This window comes from Fragaria vesca, linkage group LG3 (genome assembly GCF_000184155.1).
Source record: "Fragaria vesca subsp. vesca linkage group LG3, FraVesHawaii_1.0, whole genome shotgun sequence".
Taxonomy (NCBI): domain Eukaryota; kingdom Viridiplantae; phylum Streptophyta; class Magnoliopsida; order Rosales; family Rosaceae; genus Fragaria; species Fragaria vesca.
This window is the reverse complement of record NC_020493.1, coordinates 22448554-22470552: the sequence shown is the minus strand read 5'-3', so window position 1 is coordinate 22470552 and position 21999 is coordinate 22448554. Positions and strand designations below refer to the sequence as shown.

The 21999-nt window shown below is 37.9% G+C and overlaps 2 protein-coding genes across 2 annotated transcripts; one reads left to right on the top strand and one right to left on the bottom strand.

Moving 5' to 3' along the window:
• Positions 1–5058: 5058 nt before the first annotated feature.
• On the top strand, positions 5059–8003 carry LOC101314832. Its single transcript, XM_004294823.1, has one exon. The coding sequence runs from the start codon at positions 5094–5096 to the stop codon at positions 8001–8003; it is 2910 nt and encodes a 969-aa protein (XP_004294871.1). The 5' UTR covers positions 5059–5093.
• An 844-nt stretch (positions 8004–8847) lies between these two features.
• On the bottom strand, positions 8848–9414 carry LOC101314452 (PRA1 family protein G2-like). The gene has a single exon (XM_004296067.1). It carries the CDS (start codon positions 9412–9414, stop codon positions 8848–8850), a length of 567 nt encoding a protein of 188 aa, XP_004296115.1.
• Between the last annotated feature and the right edge of the window lie 12585 nt (positions 9415–21999).

The following is a 21999-nucleotide window of genomic DNA, read 5'->3' as shown; positions in this document are numbered from 1 at the left end:
CTGGGGATGTGAACGTGGGGATGAATGAAGAGAGCCACATGCACGGTGGGGTGGCCCAGAAAGGCTTTCCACATCACCATTGGGCATCGCTGGCTGTGATCTGTATCTGACGAGGTCGGCTGGTTTTGTAGCGTGGTTTGTTTTTATTCTCTATGTTCGTTTTTGATTATTTCATATCACCTCAAGTCCTCAATTGTGTTTGTTGTTGGTTAAGAAAGAATTGGAATACGATTTTGAGTGTATTACTTTATTGGGACTTGATATCCTCCCCACCGAGGAATAAGAGTGGATATCGATTTTGCTTAGTGAATATGTTATGTTAAGTTAAAATGATCACACAAAATTACATAATATGAGTAATTTTACGTATAAAGTATTTCTCTTCGAATTCATTGGAATCGACTGTAAAGTTATTGGAGTTGGCTTTGTTTGCCCATTTTCATTGAAGGGTCATCTTGCCTTAACTTAAAACTGTTTTTAAGTTTTTTTTTTATAATTTTTTTATTAAAAAACTCACAGAGATTTAAATCTATAACCTTAAAGTTGTTAGTTGTTGTTTTTAAGTTTTGATTTAAATCTTAATTAACGTTCTCATTCATCTCAAAGAGTTTTTTTTTTTAGGGTTTCAAAACCCAGCTTAGCTGGGAGACTCAGCCCACGCCCGGATTTCATTTTAATTAAAGACAAGAAAAATTATATAGTCCGAATAAGAAACAATACGAGACATAAACTAAAAAAAGAGAACAAAGTATTCTCATCTCTTGTACAAACCAAAAGAAAGCTGATAGATAAAACATACAAGTAGTCCATATAATTTAAAGCATCAAAGCAGCTGTGAACACCAATCTTGGATATCTCCATTCCTCAATAATAATACACTAACATGCAATGAAATGTGAATGTCCTGATAACCAAGAATCATCTTCCAACAACATGACAAAGAAAACATGACCAGCATCTCAAAGAGGTTACGTTACATATCATTTCACTATCTTGCGTATAAAGGATAGACGGGCGATAGACATAGGGGATACTCTCATTGCAACAATTCAAGCTCATTCAGCGAAACGAGCCTATAACTTTGGATAATTCATAGATTATAGGCACATAAGTGCAGAGGGCTCTAAAACTTTTGGTGCAATAGAAAATAAACTCACAACATCTTGACACGTATGAGACACAACATGTGTTTAGGTTTTTTTTTTTTTTGTTTTAAGACGAGATGTTGTTTAGTTTACGTTAACCTAACGTAAGTTATTGTTATTAGTAAAAAAAAAAAAAAAGTTAGATGAACCCAACCGATAAGAGCCTGAAGGAGTAATTAACTAACTCAGCTTCATAGTCCACCAAGCATGCCAGCCCAGCCCGGCCTCCTCAAACGCAATGCAGCCCGGCAGCCCCAATCTCGTGAGAGTCGACATCGCTCTCTCCTATGCGGTGGCTAGCAGGAAGGAGTTTGGGTCCGGCAGCGACACTAGGAAGTGGTTTTGGGTGGGAAACTTCGTCGAGCTTGGTAGTTCGAGGTCGCCTTTTTGAAGAATTGTAGGCAAGATTTTGGTTTGTATCATCAGTTAGAGTATGTTGAGAGCCTCTCAGTGAGAGGTAGTGTCGGTGCTATTACTTGTAATGGAAGAGTTGAATTGGTGCCAGTGGCTATTTCTCGTACCACATTACCAGACAAAGATACTGCAATATATGTCTGCTCACTTCTATCCTCATCAGTATCGACTATCGAGTGTCATCTATACATGTTCCTAATGCTCAAATTTTGAAAAGATTATCTCAAATTTTATCAAGATTTAAAAATTAATGTCATCGTTTGTTCGATCGTTTCTTCCAACGAAACTAATGTTGTTAAACATTACGAACACTCATCAAAGAGCAAAAGCATGTGCAGATAGAATAACCCCATTGTAGCAAGGTAGCTACTTTCATGGTGGTCTGATTATGAGACAATCAAATAAGCTAACTCACATCCTCATATAAAGCTACGTATATAGTTCATTAGTTCTTGAGGTTTTAATACTGGGGAAGATAGAGAAATATATTCATCAAAAGCCAAAGACCAAGCAATGAGAGACTTAATTTATGGAAAAGGGATGAAGCTTTTTCAATAGGATCGACTGAGATTTGAAAACTGTTAGCTATAAAGGATTCTTGTTGAGGTATTTTATCTGTCTCAGAAAACCTTTCCAGCATTGTCCAATCATGCATTCCAAGTGAAAGTATCAAATCATAGAGTAAAATTTATGTCATGTATATGCTCTTACTTTTCATGAAGCTAGGGTTTATCAAACTGGTTCCACAAAGCTAGCTAGTAATATGATTGATGAATATAACTGCTAATCTTAAAGGACCATTTGAGCACCGCAACAAATTAATGGATACACATGATGAATGGAATCATTAATTTATTGTCAATTCATATAGTTGTATACATAGGTCTAACATGGTACAAGAATAATCAAGTCTATTTAGATTTTAGACTCAGTTGGGCAATAAATATATACATCTAACCAGAGTAAGTTTGCTACAGCAAAAGTGATGGAGTATAAATTGATTTTCATCTTTATGTTTATTTTTATTAAAAGAATGGTGTGGCCGCTTTAAAGGCTCGGTTTGGACAATAATCTTAAACCGTTGTACAAAGATATGAAATAATATTAACCACCGTATGTGATCGAGTTGCTAAGAGCATAGACGTGGAACCTTATATCCAGGTTCGAATCATGTCGACGTTAAATCCCAATTTATTCTTGATGATTAAGGGAGAAAGTGATTTGACATGATTCTCTGGCACATATTAGTTTTTGGATTTAGAAAGCCTTTGAAGAAACCATGTGATTTAATAAAAAAAATATTAAAAAAATCAGAAATAATATCATAAATTTCTAAAGTAGATATGTACTTAAACATGCACCAACTAGCAAAGAATGCTCTATTGACTACTAAATTTGCTTTTACATGCATTGACATAAATGTATCATTTAACATGTGACCCGGTCACGTACATGCTTTTACATGCATGTACATGTACCTGCACCAACTAGCAAAGAATGCTCTATTAGCTACTCAATTTGTTTTTACGTGCATTGACATAAATGTATCACTTATCATGTGACCCAGTTACGTAATTGATCTCTGTCTTAATTTGCAATGAATTATAGTTTGGCAGAAGTAGAATACCAAAGTGTGGTTCATTGAGTAGTTATTGGTATAAAGGACCAGATGAGGGACTAATCCAAGAGTCCTTGTTTGCTTTGCAGTATTTTGGTGGGACTAAATCTTAAATTTTAAAATATCGTATTTAAATATAATTCTTTATTTAACTTAAGATTCAACATCGATCTAAATATTAATACATACAATCTCAATTAGAATAAATGAACATTAACAAAAACAAAATTGAATATGTTTTCTTCTTCTTTTTAAATGTGTATTCCCTCCAACATGTCTCCTACTAATCCAAAGATTAGAGACATGCTTAATCAGGATTCATTATCAAATTTTCATTCAAAGATTATGATCGTCTCATTCATATTTAGTTACAATCCATTACCAAATTTGTCAAATAACCCCAGAGTCTTTAGTCATTCTCAGTTTATGGCATGGACAAGACCTGAACTTCAATAATAAGCAATGAATAATGTTCCATGCACAATCACACCACAGAATTAACTACTTTAGACTTTAGAGAAGTGATAATGAGGAAGAGCTTCCAGCGGGGACTAAGATCGCAGAAATGTGACTTAAACTGTATACAAAATTTAATCTTTACCCAATAGTTTTACTATGGTTGAGATCTACAAGAAAAAACAACTGTTCTGGTCATTGGAGAATCCTCCTTACCTGAAAATTTCACTGAGATTTCACTCCACAATGACAGTCCCCTCTTCTTCCTCAGTCCACAGTTGGACCAGTCTTTGGTCCAATTTCCCATATAAATATATTCAAACTCTGCCTGATGACGACTGCACAGAGAGAGATGAAACCCTGCAATTGCCAATTATATAGGTTTTGGGAAAATAACATTTTAGTTTTTTCTTTTTTTGGTGCAAGAAATTATATACAATTATTTCCATCCCAGTTCAATTTGAAACCCATGAACCCCATCACCAACAAGCTCTGAGCTAGGGTTCCTCTCCCAATGTCTTTTTCTCCAAGTGCTTTCTGACCATTCTTTGGCTTCTGTGAGACTGTGACAACAAATGAGAGAGCCCCATGTAAATTACATTAACAATTAGTGAGAGATTAATCTGTCCAGCACATAAAACAAAAAGAAATTGGCAAACCCCAGAACAAATTATTAGATTAATTAGAGTGGTATTAATATAGTAATCCTATGCATTTAACCCTCATCTGCAACTTCTTTTTAAGCACCATTTTTTTATTGATTCAAAAAACCATACAGATCCAACCCATACATTAATACATTAGATTCCTCCTCCATCTCTATACAGCTTGTTCATTACACAGATAGAGAAACACAAGGAGATGGGTTTCTGAGGATTTTTGTGTTGCAGCAAAAGTAGGACCTCCCTTTTTGATCTTAAGCTCTTAGCTAGCCTCTTCTCGAAGGTAACACAGTTACACAGTTGAATGATTCTTTTTATTAAATGTTGCACCAGTTTGGACTCTTATATATTGATCTGCTTGTGATTCTGCTATTTATCCTCCATTATTTCTGAGCAAAAACTTAAATGATTGAAATCTTGCACAGCCTTCACACCTCACAGGCATATAAATGCATGAAAGAAGAAGCTAAGCTAAAAATACCCATGATTGATTTAACACTCCTGGTCAAATCTGCAGGATAAAAACAACTTCTGGCTCTGACCCAAAAGAGAGAGGCCCACTATGATGGACATCAATGGCTTGCTTATATCTCCTGTTCTGAGTTTACTGTTGCATTCAATCTTCTGCTGCCACAGTCTGTAATTGCATCTTTCAAGCTTTCAAAGTTAAAAGGCTGAGCGATTCTGATTCTTTGATGCTCCCAATGTTCAAACACAAACACATTGCAGAGAAACCCAAGCAAGAATCTTAGAGTACTGAAAGTGAAGAACATAGATCTAAAAGGCTTCTGTACCATCATGAATGAAGAACAAGCATCAAACTCTCCTCAACTAGACACCATGGTCTCCAATGGCCTCACCATCAAAACCTCCTCAAACACTTCCACAACCAAAACAACAACAACAACAGGTAAAGACAGTTCCTTGCCTTCTCCAAACATCCAATCCTCCCCTATCTACTCTCCTTCTCTTGTCTCCCCACCTTCCTCAGCATTTGTCTCAGCTCTTCAATCCCCATATATCTCTCCAAGAGTCTTAAGCCCAAAACCCCAAGAAAGCCCAACTCACCAACAACAACCAATCTCCTACACTCACTCTGATGACATCCCAAGCAGTTCATACACACCCCCATCAGACCAGTATGAGTACTCAGACAATGACCCAATGAAGCTCAAGTTCGACTCTTCAGCCCCTCCAAGAATCTCGTTCTCCTTTCCTGTCCCTCGAATCTCATTTGCCAAAGGAGGCTCTGTTTCCCCTGCTCGAAACTCAAATGCTAAGCTGAGAAGCTGTGACGTCTACATTGGGTTCCACGGTCAAAACCCAAACCTGGTTCGATTCTGCAAGTGGCTTAAGTCCGAGCTCGAGCTTCAGGGCATTGCTTGTTTCGTTGCTGACAGGGCTAAGTACTCGGACACTCAGAGCCAGGAGATTGCAGACAGAGTCATCTGCTCTGTTACTTATGGAGTTGTGGTTGTTACTAGTTCGAGTTTTCTTAACCACTTGAGCTTGGAGGAAGTGAGATTCTTTGCGCAGAAGAAGAATCTGTTTCCTGTTTTTTTCGACACTGGGCCGGGGGAGATTATGGGTCTGCTGAACTACAATTCGATTGATAAGGAGTGTAAGGAGGCCATTGATGGGTTGATGAGGTGTAGTGAGTTTAAGCTGGAGGCTAATGAGTGTAACTGGAGGAGCATTGTGTCCAAAGCGGCTGGGGTTTTGAGGGCAAAGCTTGGGAGGAAGAGTGTGTCTTTGAGTGAGATTGAGGCTGTTGATGAGCTGCCTTTTCCGAGGAACAGGTTTTTCGTGGGGAGAGAGAAGGAGATGATGGAAATCGAGACGGCTTTGTTTGGTTCTTGTGGGGATTATTTGGAGCAGGAATGTTCTGTGGTTAAAGGAGAAGCTAGTGGACAATCTGAAGGTTTGGCTGATGAGGAGAGTGAGGTGGTTACAACTAGAGGGAGGTACATTAATTTGGAGATGGGGAAATGTAAAGAGCCTAATTTGGAGGCTTGGATTGAACCTGTCGTGGGGCGAAATTTGTTCAAGAGGTCGAAGCACAAGAAGTCGAAAAGTGGGAATTGCAAGAGCTTGGGGAGCAGTGTGATATGCATAAATGGGGTTCCTGGCATTGGGAAGACTGAGCTTGCATTGGAGTTTGCTTACAGGTATTCGCAACGGTACAGGATGGTGTTGTGGATCGGGGGTGAAGCTAGGTATTTTAGGCAGAACATATTGAATCTGTCTCAGAATTTGGGGTTGGATGTGAGTGCTGATCCGGAGAAGGATCGGGGGAGAATCCGGAACTTTGAGGAGCAAGAGTTTGAGGCATTCAAGAGGGTGAAGAGGGAGTTGTTTAGGGACATGCCTTATTTGATTGTGATTGATAATCTTGAGACTGAGAGGGAGTGGTGGGAAGGGAAGGATTTACATGACTTGATCCCAAGGAACACAGGAGGGTCTCATGTCATCATCACTAGTAGATTGTCCAAGGTAATGAATTTCGACACAATGCAGCTCCCACCATTGCCGGTTTCAGATGCAATGGTTTTGATTAGAGGGAGGAAAAAGAAAGAGTACCCTTCTGAGGAGTTGGAGTATCTAATGAAGTTTGATGAGAAATTGGGGAGGCTGAGCTTTGGTTTGTGGCTGGTTGGGTCACTGCTTTCGGAATTAGCCATTGCTCCTTCTGCTCTATTTGAAGCTATCAACCAAATTCAACTTGATGATGGATCACCTTGTCCTTACTTGAGCATCACTGAAGAGCAGTACTGCAAAAACAATCGTTTCCTGATGAAAGTCTTGTCTTTTTGCTTCGCCGTGTTACAAGAATCGAAGGGGAAAGCAAACGTTCTTGCCTCAAGAATGCTTCTCGTTGGTGCCTGGTTTGCCCCAACTCCTATTTCCTTGACTCTTCTTACCACTGCAGCTAAGAATATGCCTGCCACTAAAAGCCGGCTCAGGAAGTGGACTAATTGCATGAGTGTCACATTTGGTTGCTTCACACCGCAAACATGGAAGAATACTGAAGAAGATTCAGCCCTTCTTCTTGTTAAGTTAGGACTAGCGCGAACAGCCAAGAAGCCATTCGGAAATTGGATTCAGTTTCATCCCATAACTCAGGTGTATACAAAGCGGAAAGAAGGTTTAGTAGCTGCCAAGGCAACAGTTCAGGGCATAAGGAAAATTGGCAATCCATTGGTGAACTTAGACCATCTGTGGGCTACTGCATTCCTCGTTTTTGGGTTCAAATCTGAGCCTCCTCTCGTCCAACTCAAGGCAATCGACATGGTTCTATACATAAAAAAGACGGCCCTCCCACTCGCAATCAGGGCCTTCACAACCTTCTCCAGATGCAACTCGGCATTGGAACTCTTAAAGGTGTGCACAAACGTACTCGAGGAAGTGGAGAAGTCTTTCGTCTCCCAAATACAAGATTGGTGTCACGGCTCGCTGTGCTGGAAGAACAAGCTGCAAAGTAACCAGAGAGTGGACGAGTACGTATGGCAAGACGTGACATTGCTCAAAGCGACATTGCTGGAGACGAGAGCGAAACTGCTTCTTCGGGGCGGTCATTTCGACAGCGGGGAGGAGTTGTGCAGAACTTGCATTAGTATCAGAACAGTGATGCTGGGTCACAACCACACTCAAACCTTGGCAGCTCAAGAGACCTTGGCAAAGCTAGTAAGAATGAGGAGCAAGATATAATGAAATAATGAATCCTCTGTGCAAAATTTTTGTCACAAGCAATCTCCTTTGTTGTAAGGAACTCAGTTTTGTTACCACTGTAATCAATTTAGTTAGTTTGTAATGTTTCTTCTCTGGCTTCTGCAATTTGCACGCTGAAATTGCATTCAAAGGAAACCAATTTTGCACATAAGGAAGCACAATGAAATTTTCCACAACAGTGAAAATGTGAGATGCTAGTTTGGGGACAGTTGTATCCTTTTTTTGTTGGTGAGAACTGTTGTATCCTAAGTGCTCAAAATCAAGGGTCCCATGATGATAGAAAAAGCCATAGGAGGCTGTCTGGTATGGAGTGACAATGGTCCATAGCAGATAATCAATATCCAAGTAGTGACAGGTGAGAGACTAGGACTGATGAGTTTCTATCTGTGTATACAGATATTCAAAAGAAATACCGTTAAGAAATACATATGTGCAATTTGCATCTGCCTTTTCATTTGGCTGCTAGTGCTACAAGCCTACAACATAGTCAATGAAAGCAAGCTTTGAGCTTGAACCAAGTTAACCCAACAAGTAAATCAAATTGTTCTCATTCCATGCAAAATAATAAGAATACACAAATGAATGATACACAAGGTTAAAGCCCGAAACCCTGAACCTTGTTACACCCTCAATCAGTTAACCATAGTTCATTACATACACACCCAGAAATAGTAGATGAAAAACATGGAAATATTTGTTGTTTGTTTTCTAAGTCACAAAACCTAACAAGCACACACCAAACTCAAGCCGAAACCGAAAAAGCAAAAAAATAGAGGTTACAATTTCCGACACACTAACACGAATCGTTAATCCGAAAAACAAATCAGACAGGTGTATAGGTGGGCACGATCAACCCGGCCGAGGCGGCGTCATTCTCGTCAAGAAACAGGCCTTCGGGATCCCGAATCAGCCCATGAAGCCCACAAACGAGAAACCCAACTCCAAGGCCCAATATCAAAGTCCCAAGCCCACTGCTCAACCACACAACCGCAAGTGAAGCCAACCCAAGGCCCACGAACACAGCCCAATCACTAAAATGATGACCAAACACAACAAGTGGGTCCTCCCTGAAGAAGTAGATCACCAGCCACAGCCAGACGACGGCCGCCGTGACGAGAAGCCACCCCGGGATTCCGATGAGGGAGAGGAACCCGCAGGCACCGATGAGGAGAATGTAGTTGGTGCGGAAGTGGCGGGCGTTGAAGCGGAGTCGGGTGAGGGCGGAGGGGAAGGAGTCGGGTCGGGTCAGGGAGGACACGAATTCAGGCCAGGGGCGGTGGCGGGAGATGGCGGCGAGAAGATTCTGGATGGATTGGGAGATGACGTCAGAGGCAGGAATGGTGACGGGGATGCTGGTGTAGGTCGCAGTGGCGGGTGGCGACAGCGACATTTTGAAGGATCGTGTGTTGTTGTGTTTTGGGATGTTTGACCTGTAACTACTGTTCAATACGCTTTGAACTTCTAACATGTGCTTTGATTGGTCGGTACTACAAAAACACTGATAAACAAGAGTTGTGTTTTTTTTTGGTTACACTACGTTACCAACTTACCCTTATTCAAAGTAGCTCACTACTAAATTGGTTGAAGGAAGAGAGATGTGTGATCTTATTTTGTGATCAAATTTGTTAATCATATCACCCGAAGAGATTGGAGACGCAACTGGAGAGGGACATGCTCTGATATCATGTTAAACAACGACAAACGTGGCCCGTGGATCATCCTTATATCAATACTTTCCCACCTGACCACCTTTACAAAAGGCCTCGATAGATATTTTGATACTCAGTCATATTGTATTTGAAGTAAACCTAAAAAGCTTATTAGAAGTATTGGAGAGGAATAGATCCCACATCAGAAAAAGTGACAAATAAAATATAACTTATATGTGGATGGATCTTATCCAATTGTACCGAGGCCTTTTGTGATTAAAACCCAACACCTTAAAGGTGGTTAAGTTGGGACAGTATCGGTACAATGTGATCCACGGGCCACGCTTGTCGCTGTTTAACATGGTATCAGAGCGGGTCCCTTTCCAATTACTTCTCCAATTCTCATAGGCCCGATTTGGGTTCATTCTCTCATCCGGTCCGAGATTCTATTCTCTCGCTCGGTTCCGGCTTCTTATCTCACCATCGGAATGTTCCGATTGGATTGTCACTAAATGTCCCTTGGTTCGTTCCGTCCCGATTCATTCCACGTGCGGACCTTGAGTCAGGTTGCACGTGAGGGGGCGTATTAGAAGTATTGGAGAGGATCCCACATCAGAAAAGTGACAAATAAAATATAACTTATATGTGGATGGATCTTATCCAATTGTACCGAGGCCTTTTGTAATTAAAACCCAACACCTTAAAGGTGGTTAAGTTAGGACAGTATCGGTACAATGTGATCCACGGGCCACGCTTGTCGCTGTTTAACAAAGCTTAGAATAGTAGTGATTCTTGCTCCAACGTTGGCACCTATGAGTTTAAGGATGACTTTAATTAAGTATTTCGTCAATGGAAGCTCTCAAACCAGGCAAACAGATAGACACGTATGAAACAAGAATATTAAGACTAATTCAAGAAAATGCACATCAATTAAAGCATGAACGGTAATTTATCCTAGATTATAGACACATCAAAATGCCATATTATGTTTCAGGTACAGCTTGCCCAGTCTTCCAGATCTCCAGATGAAGAAACTTGGGGAAACAAAAGAGCTACTCTCAACCATGTTCATGTGTGTTTCTGCTCATGTATTACCAGCTAGAGATGTTATAGGATTTTCCAATATTTTCCAAAAACAAACGCTTTTCCTTTTTGTGCTGGGTAAGTTGTAATATTATTCTTTCCTGGTTTGTTTAGCAAAGCTTTGTCTCAGCTTTAGTAGCTAGCTAGGAATCCGTTTTGATATGGGAAAGAAATTATCTTATATAAAGTGGTCCTGATGTCAGTATTCTTCCCGGTTTATTCTCAACAATTTGTGTTTTAAAACTTTTTGGCTGGTACTATATATACTTGGCTAATTGAGAACAATTCAAGACGAGCTTTGCAAATATGTCACAAGAAGGCAACAAGTGGACAATGATTGGAGATACGAAGCAAGACTCTTCGCATGAAGATCGTTCACGTGAAGACCGCACGTGTCCATCAGCTCCAAAAAAGAATCAACCTTCTTCGAGGTACAATGACTCTTTTGGAGGACAAAATTTGAATACGGATTTCAATCAAGAAGATCGAAGGAGTAGATAGAAGATATGGTATTATGAAATAACGATTTCATTCGTTTTGCTTTTTGATAACTTTATGTTTACATGTTTCTCTAGTTATGTCTATGTAATGATCAGTTCGTGTTTAGTGATGGAAGAGTTAATCTACTACTACAAATTTTCTATTAGAATGTTAACCTTTAATTTTTATAGCAAATCACATATACATCCTTCAAAAAGATTTGAAATACAAATAAATCTACTTGTATTATTGTTAAACAAATAATGACAGCATTTAACAATTAAGGACAAACTTTTTTCTGCATGTCATGTGTCATAAGGTAATTTTACTAAAATAGCCCCGTATAACTTAAACAGCCAAAACTAAAATTTGGGAGAGAGAACAAAGCTGCTACTGCACTAGCGTCTAATCTTGCTGCTACTACCCGTTCAATCTTGCTGCTACTACACCGGTCGTCCAATCTTGATGTTACTGCACCAGTCGTCCAATCTTACTGCTACTACACTGGTCGTTGAAGAATCTTGTTGCTACTATACACTCATCGTCGAAGAATCTTGCTGCCACTACCTAGTCGTCCAATCTTCCTCCTACTGCCTGGTTTTCTAATTTAGTGCTACTAGTCGTCCAATCTTTGCTCAATCTCCACCGATTTCACCTCCGATTCTTTGTGAATTTCATTCTTCTCACCTTAATTTTAGCTTCATAACCTTTCAAATCCCTAACCCCCAATTGACCCATTTTGTCTTCCAAATCCCTAACCTTGAGCCTCTCCCTCCACTCAAATACGAATTAGAGTCAGTAAGGAATAGAAAATTGAAGACCTTCCTTGTAAAAAGCACCGCAATTCCATAAATCCAAAACATCTTCAGATCCGTTGTAGAACGGAGGCGCTGGTCCGAGTGGTCGTCGTCGAGCGTCCGGCGTCATCGATCAGCATAGTCGTCGTCGATTGTACGCGTCAGAAGTCATTGTCATCTACCGTCAGAAGTCATCGTCGATTGTCAGGCAGTGGCGTTGTTGACAAGCGTTATTGTTGAGCTTCTAGCGTCGGTCGTGTGCGAGCATCGCGGTGCTGGCCGTTGTCGAATGTTGAGGTGACAACACCGATGCTTCTTTTTGTACAGAGAGAGAGAGAGAGAGACTCAAATCTGACAATAGGGCTGATCGGAGAGAGAAGAGAAAGAGAGAGCATTAGACTGTGGCAGTTTTCGTAATTAAATTGCTAAATAGGTTACTTCTGTCATTTCCCAGTATATATTCAAAGACAGACTTGAGGCTAATAGTTCTGGGTATGTCCTTATTTATTTAAAAGGTAAAATAATGTTTAGTCCCTATAGTTTAGGTTAGTCATCCCTTTAGTCCTTGAACTTTTAATCTAATCTGTTTAGTCTTTGAACTTACAATTGTTAGTCTAGTTAGTCCTTTCTGTTAGAATATTATGTTAGAAAAGAATATTATGTTTTTCCTTTGTTATCTTTGTTGTCCTTGTTAAAAAAAAATAGACGGAGCATGGTGGGTCTTAAATTTTGAATTTGTTTATTTAACATTTTGTAAATATTTGAATCTATCCTTGTACTCAAAGGTAGACAGTTAATTTTTAATCATCAATAGGAGAAGCTATTGCTACTCGACTAGAATTATTAGCAGAGGCTAAACTTTCGTATAAAGAATTACAAGAAGAAAGAAGAAATTATAAAAAAATTAAAAGAAAGAAGAGACAAGCTTCCTAGAAGTATCAAAAATTTCTAGGATATTATTTTTTAGTTACAAAGAAGGATATACGAATCAAGAGAAGAAATTGAAGTTATTCTAGAAACTTTTGAACAAGACCAAAAACCTCCTGATACTTTGAGCATCGGTTAGATCCACCCTAGCTGGTATCAAAGCCATAAAGGCTCAAAAGCAGGTGAGAAAAGGCTTATGCCACAGAGTTGGCTTTTGTATTACAAAAGGAACTGATAAATGGGAAGTGTGCTTTCATACAAGGCATATTCAAGAAAATCAATACTCCATTGAATACGCTTGTAGAGTATTAAATACCCTCTACGACGAACATATTCATCTCCAAAGACAGATCGGAATAGAAGAGCTTGATTCTTCAAGACCAAGCTTAATCGAGTTCCTAGATCATTTATCTAGGGATAAGACTTCTGAAAAAATTACAGAACAACTCAAGAGATTTAATCTACGGATTAATCAACTTGAGGAAATAAATTCAAAGATTTCTCGGCTTGAAATCAAGTTAGATTATCTCAAAGAAAAACAATATCTAATAGATATTGAAAGAAAGTTAGTTCGCACTGAGAATCTTGCAAACAATATTCATCAACAATCGGTGGAACTAAGAGAAACTCAGGAAAACCCGAAAACCTGAAAAAGCTTTTAGAAACTCTTATCTCCAGAATATGATGAATCAAAGAGTTGATCTAAAAGTAAAGAAGGAAGATGTTAAAGCTATTGGCTTTCATCGTCCTACAGAAAAACTTGTTGAAAACGTGGAAGCAATAATTCATTAGCAGAATTATAATATCGCTTATCTCCAATAGATAGGTACTGACCTCGAAATTCAATTTCGAGAGTTACATAACAAAATCTCCAATCTACAGAAGATTGTAGAAAAGATGAAAGAAGGAGAGAGTTATGAGAGGATAAATGAAGAAGCTCTAGCTCAAAATGTGGCTAGTAAAATCATTACTCCTCATCCATCCTCACCAATGGGAGAAGGAAGATTAAGGTTTAGTGAACCAAAGCTTCCTGAATGGAAATCAACAACCAAGAGAGATATGAAGATGTTGAGTAGAATCCTCAATAAAAGAAATACAGTTCCGGTACAGTTAATAAACGCTCAAGAATTTGAGTATAATGAAATCGAATCTAGTGTGTAAGAAGCATCTGCTCCTAGATTTAAATTCAACAAGATCTATAAGAAAGGATCTTTTATTATGGATTCCCACAGATTCAAGATTCTTGAATTAACTATTCCAGCCATAGGTGGAGAAACGGACATCAAATTGATAACCCCTAAAGAAGTAAGTGAAGCTTTCCAGAAAAAATATTCCTATATGCATATTGGAGCGGTCTAAGTAGGAATAAAACTCTTAGCTAGAGATGGTATTGACTGTTCTGTTCTATGTGTCTTACAAGACGATAAAATAACAGATTTCAAGAAAAGTCTGTTAGGAACGGTAGAAGCTTCCTTGTGCAACCAAGTTACATATTTCAATATGTTCTCAAACTTCACAACACGTCTCAGAGATGCGGCTCACTGTCTAAGATTGAGAATTAAGACAGATGTAATTTCTATGAAAAAGGGGATGATGGAACTGGCGATAAATTATCGAATCAATTATAAGTTGATGAGCTCAAATGTAACTCCTAATACTAGGTTTCTAAATAGCCCTGGGATTACTACATCTGTTCTCACCAACCCAAAAAATAATTCTCAGCAAAAACATGTCACAAAATGGCATGAAGTAACATTCCCAAGAGAATGGAATTTGACCCCTCCTGTCAAACAACTTGAAAGTACCAATGCTTCAATCTATGAAGACATGAGAGGAAAGATAAGTCTACAATTTCATAGGCATTCATTTGCCAATTATGAAGAAGCTAGTTCCTCTGGAACTAAGTCAATTTTTCATGAAGAGGCCTTTGAGGAAGAAGATACTAAAAGATATATGAAAATGCTTAGAGCAGGAGAATTAAAAGGATTATATGCACAAGTTGAAACTTGTGAATCTATAGAAAAATTAGAGAAAATCATAAATGAAATTTCTCAAATTCAATTTGGAAAGGATAAGAGGAAGATTTTTTCTTATCAAGCAGCAAAAGAAGAGTAGTCAGGTTCATCGTCTATGGATACAGGAGAAGGTGAGAGGCAGACCCCTCCTGAAAGTGGTCATACCATAGTACAAAACATTATAAACAATCCGACTAAAATCATTCGGGAAAAAAATATCAAGCTCCCAAAAGGGCAGGCTCCTACATGAGGGAGTGGAGAACGAAGTTCTCATAAGTATATCCCTACATAACCCAAATGGGGACAGTCAGTGTCCGAAAGAGGGGTTTATCTGGATTTAGACCAGATAGGAGATAAAAAAAGATAATAGATAACTAGGTAGCTAGTTTAAAGCTAACTCAGGCTCTAGTGTTATCAAAGTTTGCCTACGAGGATGCTCATGCATATTATGAGTTAACCTTAACTGGAATAGTCCAAAAGTGGTATCAGTCCTTCAAGAGAAGTTCTCAATGGGCTGATTGGGCAGTCAAGTTAGCTCAGACTAATAGTCCTTTAGATTTTGCAGTGCCGATCTATGCACAATTTTGTGGAGATATCACTGGGCATAGTGAGCAATCTAAAGAACGAGCCAAGGCAAATATTCATAAATTGAGTATTTGTAACATGAGATATTTTGAGGAATATACCAATGAGTTCCAAAACTACTTCTGCACTATTGGAGACATTGAGAATGATGATCTCATCAGAACATATTATAAGAAGTTGTCAGAACCCTGGAATGATGCAGTAGCACAATCATTGGAAGAAAACCCGTTCAGTATTTTACTGTAGGAGGAATAGCAGAAAGAGTTAGGGATCTCCTAAAAAAGCAATGTACAGAGAACAGAAAATCTAAAACTGCTAAGAAGCAACTCAAAGGAGTCGAGAATATGTGTCCAAAAGTATTGGATACCCCAACACAATGGGTATATCATATTCCTAAAGAAGGAAAATACATAAAGAAGTTCTCTGGCACCAAATATGGTAGAAAATTCGCTTCTAAAAAGAAGTATAAGTTCAAGAAAAAACCTGAATATAAGAATGAACAATCTTCTCAAACTTCTCCTAGAAAGAGATTTTTCAAAAGGAAAAAGAAAATCAATTCTTCTTCTAGAGAAGTAAAGAAATTGCGGATGTTGGCTTTGCAAGGCAGAGAGACATTATGCAAATGAGTGTCCTAAAAAGGACAAAAGATATTCTAAAGCCTTAATTGCTGAATATGATGAAGCAATAGAATATGCTAATCTAAAAGGCTTTGAAATCGTATATTCTGATGAAGAGAATGAATCAATATATTCTCTTGAGTACCCATCAGATAGCGAGACAGAAAGTGCCTCAGAAAGCTCTGAAGAAGAAGAAGAAGAAGAAGATATAGGATATCGTCCTATATTTTTATTGCAGATACAAAATTGGAAGGAAGAAAACTCTGATATTATCAGTACCTTCCATCCCAATCCGAGAAATTTTATTTGTGACTATTGCAAATGCGATGATAATAATACAATTCCCATGTACTGTGAAAGTACATGAGAAACTTATCATCGAGAATGCTTTATTGCAGAACTCAGAAGAAAAACCATGGATAATGATGTTCATATCCTGGTAGAAGAAGAATATAATGTATTCCATAAAAAAGAACAAGAGAAGAAACTCGAAGAGGGTATAAAAACAATGAAGTTTGTAACTTCATTAAGCTAGAACAAGGAAATAAAGGAATCCCTTGATTCCCTTAATTCTATTCCGGCCATGACAAGTGTCAATCCAATATTGGGTATCAATCCTCTTGATTTCGTAACTACTAAAAGAAAAGGTCAATCCTTTTACAGAATTACTCGATGCTCTAAGCAAGCAAGAGAGAGTCATGCCAGTCCAGACAAGCATATATAGTAATTATATTACTATAGGACTGAAGTTTCCCAATTACAAGAAGTATCATCTACATGCATTTGTAGATAGTGGCTCAATGTATTCTCTTGCAAAGAGAAATGCAATCCCTGAAGAATATTGGGAAAAATCTCCAAGAACAGTTACTAGAATTGCAATGAAAGAAAATAAAATTGTCATGAACACAATGGCTCGGAATGTACGAGTTTCCTTAGGAGCAGGAAATTTTATCCTCAAGATCCTCTGGCAGTGTGAAGGCCAAACAGCTGATTTGTTGATTGGGAATGACTTTCTTCTTCAAAAAACAGTAATTCAAACACCAGAAATGATTGAGTTTGAGAAAAATCAAAAATTCTATTAGGAATCTCAATTAACAGATGCAGTGAGCGTTATAAGTAAATGATTTACATACCAATATCAGAAATCGTCAGCGAAGAGTGGTGATTATACGCCAATTTTAAAGCCAGTTTTGTTGCTACAAGAGCAGCTTAAAGGTCATAGTGAGATATTGGTGAATGAAGCAACAAGTTCAGAAGACTCTGATTCAGAGAAAAATTCTGAATATCAAAGTTCTGATAATGAGAGTTCTGATGGAGAAGAAAAATACATCAGAGAGCATAACTTAAAAATTTATGCTAATAAGGTAGAACAAAAGAAAATACCGACTCTCACATAATTAGAAAATTTGTTGAAACCAATAATCAGTGAAGATTCTCAGATGTATTGGGAAAGAGACCCAATATATTGTCAGCTGAGAATGCATGATGCAAATGCTATTTGCCATTTTAAGGCCATCCCTCATTATAGGGAAGAAGATAGAAAAGAAATGGAAAATCAGATCCAAGAGCTTCTAGAAAAGAAGTTAATCAGGCCTTCAAACGGTCCTCATCATGCCCTAGCTTTCTTGGTAAGAAATCATGCAGAACAATTAAAAGAAAAAGCCAGAATGGTGATTGATTACAGGGATGTAAATAAAAAGACCGTCAAAGACGGTTATCAGATAGCTCAGGTGAGAGTTCTCATCAACATGCTTAAAAGAGCAAAGATCTTCTCTAAGTTTGATGCAAAATCAGGCTTTTGGCAGGTAAAAATGCATCCTGATTCCATAGCTTTGACATCCTTTGGAACTCCTCAAGGACATTACGAATGGTTAGTTATGCCATTTGGTCTTAAGCAAGCCCCGTCTATTTTCCAAAGGAAAATGGATAATATCTTCAAACCTTATTCAGATTTTTGCATAGTTTATATAGATGACATTCTTGTCTTCTCTAGAACTATGAATGAACATCTAAAGCACCTAGAACATGTGTGTACACTTACTGTCCAGAAGGGAATCATCCTAGGACAGAAGAAGATTCACCTTACAAAAGGAGAAATTGATTTCCTTGGCATTCATGTTAAGGTTGGAGAAATTCGTCTCCAAGAACACATTGTTAAAAAAATTAGCCAATTTTCAGACAATATCCCAGATGCAAAATCTCTGCAAAGATTTGTGGGAGTTGTTAATTTTCCAAGAGACTTTATTCCTCAAGTTAGTGATCTCACTGCACTTCTCTCTCGAAAAACAAGTTCTAAAAAGAAATGGTTTTTCACAGAAGATGACAGTAATACGGTCAAAAAGATTAAATAATTAACAAAAAACCTTCCTCCTTTACAGTTACCTAGTTTACAGTTACCTGAAGAAGGAGATTTGATCATTTTGCAAACAGATGCAAATGATTATTACTAAGCATGAGTTGTTTTAGCTGTTGCTCCAGATACAAATCATGAAAAGATTTGTAAATTTCTATTAGGAAAGTTTAACGCAGCAGAGTTAAACTATTCTACTAGAGACAAGGGCCTTAATTAAAAGCATTAAGGGTGCTGAGGTATTCTTGGGAAATAAATTTGTAGTAAGAACTGATAAAAAAAGAGTTAAAAACTTCAAAAACTACAAATTAACTGATGCTGTTGATAGAAGAAGAGTTTTGAGATGGCACATGTTTTTAACCCAATATGAATATGTTGTTGAAATGGTTGCAGGTGACAAGAACTATTTGTCTGACGCTCTTACGAGAGAAATGGCGATGTTTGAAAGAGAATGTCGCAATCCAAGAAGCCGGAAACCGGTATCAGAGGAGAAGAAGATTTAGGAAAGATACAAGAGCGGTGAGAAAACCGTAGGACCTCTCCATGACAGACCAGGTTATCAATACATTGTTTCTTATGAAGTTGTTGAGTCAAGCCAGCCTTCGGAAAGAATCAAGCCAAGACTAGATCAAGGATGGGATGATCTGTTAGACCACTCAAAAAAAGATGCAGATCAATCTATTACTGATGATGAAGAAAGGATTGCAAAAGAGTTCTTGCTGTGTCCAAAAGGAACAGCCTCAACTGACCGGTCTCAGGGGAAAAGATCGGCTAGCCCGTCTCAAACGGCAGACGGTAAAGGCATATCAAGTCCGTTTATGGCTGTTGCTTTGCCAAAAAGCAGAAACGCCCATTTCAGGGCAAATAAACTACCTTTAGTTACTGGGAAGAAAGTTGTTCATGATCAGCCTTTGAAGATCTTTCAAAAACCAGTCTTCAGGACAGAAAGGCTATTGGCCTCTAAGCAGAAGATTATTATTGATAATATTCTGCATGCGTTCTATGAAGAGAATGAAGCTCACTTACTTCAGACACTTAAAGCTTTAACAGAAGAATTGTATGGATTCCATATAAAGGACAAAAATATACAAGCAGAAAGTCAAGCAGGAAATTCTAGGGCTGTTTACCTTGAAAATCCTAAAAGTGCTAAAATTCCAATGGTAGCACTAAAAGAATTTGAATGGTATAAATTTCATAATCTCTTAGGAGAAGCTAAAGATGTTCTTCCTAGAACATTATCAGTAGTCCAGGCCCATATTATGGGAGATATTTGGTTAATGTTCAAGCAGAACATCCCCAAAAGCACAAGTTATGGCTTGTAGAAAATGGTTTTGTTCATAACCTTTGGACAAAAACTAATGAAGATCTAAAAGGATTCCCAGATATAATATCTGAAGCCGTCAAGAACATTAGACCTGATGGATGTATTTTGAGATTAAAATTCATTTCAACTCCTCCAGAATGGACAGTAGTAGATGGACAGACAAATTATATCTCTCTTTATCATTTTGTCAAGTTAATCCAAAATCCAGTTCAAAAACCAACCGTTATAGGTGGCAATGGTAGACCAAATCAAAGCATCTCATGGATGAAAGCTATGGCTATAGCCGTTATCAAAGATGTGGTTCTAAGAGACTATGATTCAAGTCTGTTGGCAAGTGGAGAAAAAATAATGGTCACTTGCTATAATTATCCTCCACTAGAAAACTGTGACTTTTTCACAGCTCTTATGAGGAAAGATTGCACTCTGGCTACTACTGAATGGCTATAGAAAGTCGAGAAGGATGAAAAGTATAAGAATTTTTATCCTTTTGATTCAGATCTGGACAATGAAGAAGATGATGCTACACAAGAGTGGGAATACAGTGGTCCCAACTCTTCAGCAGGATATGAAGAAGAGCCAGAGGAATATTACAACATAGTAAATATGTTGGAAAAATGAACGGTTGCCGACGCATCAAGACAATCAACTTTTCTTTTCAAAAGAAACTGAGTGGCTGCCGACGCATAAAGACAGTAGACTTTACTTTTTCCAAAGTAAAGTTATCAAGATAAAGATTCCTCCTTTCCTCCACGATGTTGAGGTGGGTTTTATTTTTAGTTTGGAGTCCGCTCCCTATCTAAGGAGCCTTAGGCGTCAGTAGAAAGGCATCGATTAGAAACTTGAGATAGAAGTTTGAAGTTCTCTCAACCTTTCTCAAGAAGTAAGATAGCCATAATAGAGTCTTCCAGTATAGTGTGAGAATAATAGAGTGATTATTGTGTGGTGTGTTGTATTCATCTGGTGTGGAGTGTTGTATATAGAAGTGTTTATCTTGTAATTATGAATAACTAAATAGCCTTTAGCTGTTTACCTGAGAGCTGAGAGCAAGGCTATGGGTTTTGTATTTGTATTCATGTCTGAATAAATAAATTCTATCTTGTGCCCCATAATCCGTCTCAAAACCATTTATTTTCTTTGCATATTTATTTCAATATTACTTTATGTTTATTTTTGTAACTATTTACTTTGTAAGAAATTAGGTTTTTCCACACTAAAACAGTAGTGATTCCGCCATGATTAGTAACCATTAGACAGGAGGTCGTTAGGTGAAATGTTGACATGTTGAAGGCTAGTTCTTAAGAAGGGATAAGTCTAGTTACTTAAAAGTAAGGATATAAAAAAATAAATAAATTCTTTTTGTAACGGAAAAACAGTGTTTTAACGGGAAAAGATAACAAAAAAGACTTTCTAGATGAGAAACCAAAACCTCAAGGACCATACAGATGTTTTTAAAACTTTGAGGACTAAATAGATGACTTGTTTAAACCTTAAGGACTATACAAAGTTTAATTCTTGTTTAAATCTTTTGAAAAGTAGGTTTTCTGTTTTATACAACTGTTTAGGGTAGTTAGATGTTATTTTCTCTAATTTTTTTCATGATGTTGTATGGTTGTCGGTACTAGATAAGTACCTGCTCGGCCCATAGACCAACAAGGAGGCGGGTCGCGGCCTAGATCTAACATGAAACAAGTTGGGGCATGGTTGAGACACCAGAGAGAAGTTCAAATAAGCCAGAGTATGAAGGACATTTGTGTCACACCTCAATTTTTGGATTTTTTTTTTTGAGGTGTAACTCATATTCTAACTATGAATAAATTTTTCATAACTAGAATATGAAAGAAATTGAAAAGAACAACTGAACACGAAACTAAAATTTATTTTTTATTACAATAAATCCTCAAACCAAAGTTTACAAGTGTAGTCTAACTATAGTCTAAGTCTATTCTACGGAAACAAAAGTCACACATATATTACAATATGATAGCATCTTTAAGAGAAACTCTACTTGCTCTTTACCTGCACAATAGTTTAAGGGGTGAGCATAATAAGCCCAGTTGGAGGCAAAAACCTCTTCAAACAAAAGAACATGAACAACTTTTAGTAAAATGGATGAATGCATCTACTATCAACTCCATATAGTTCATATAG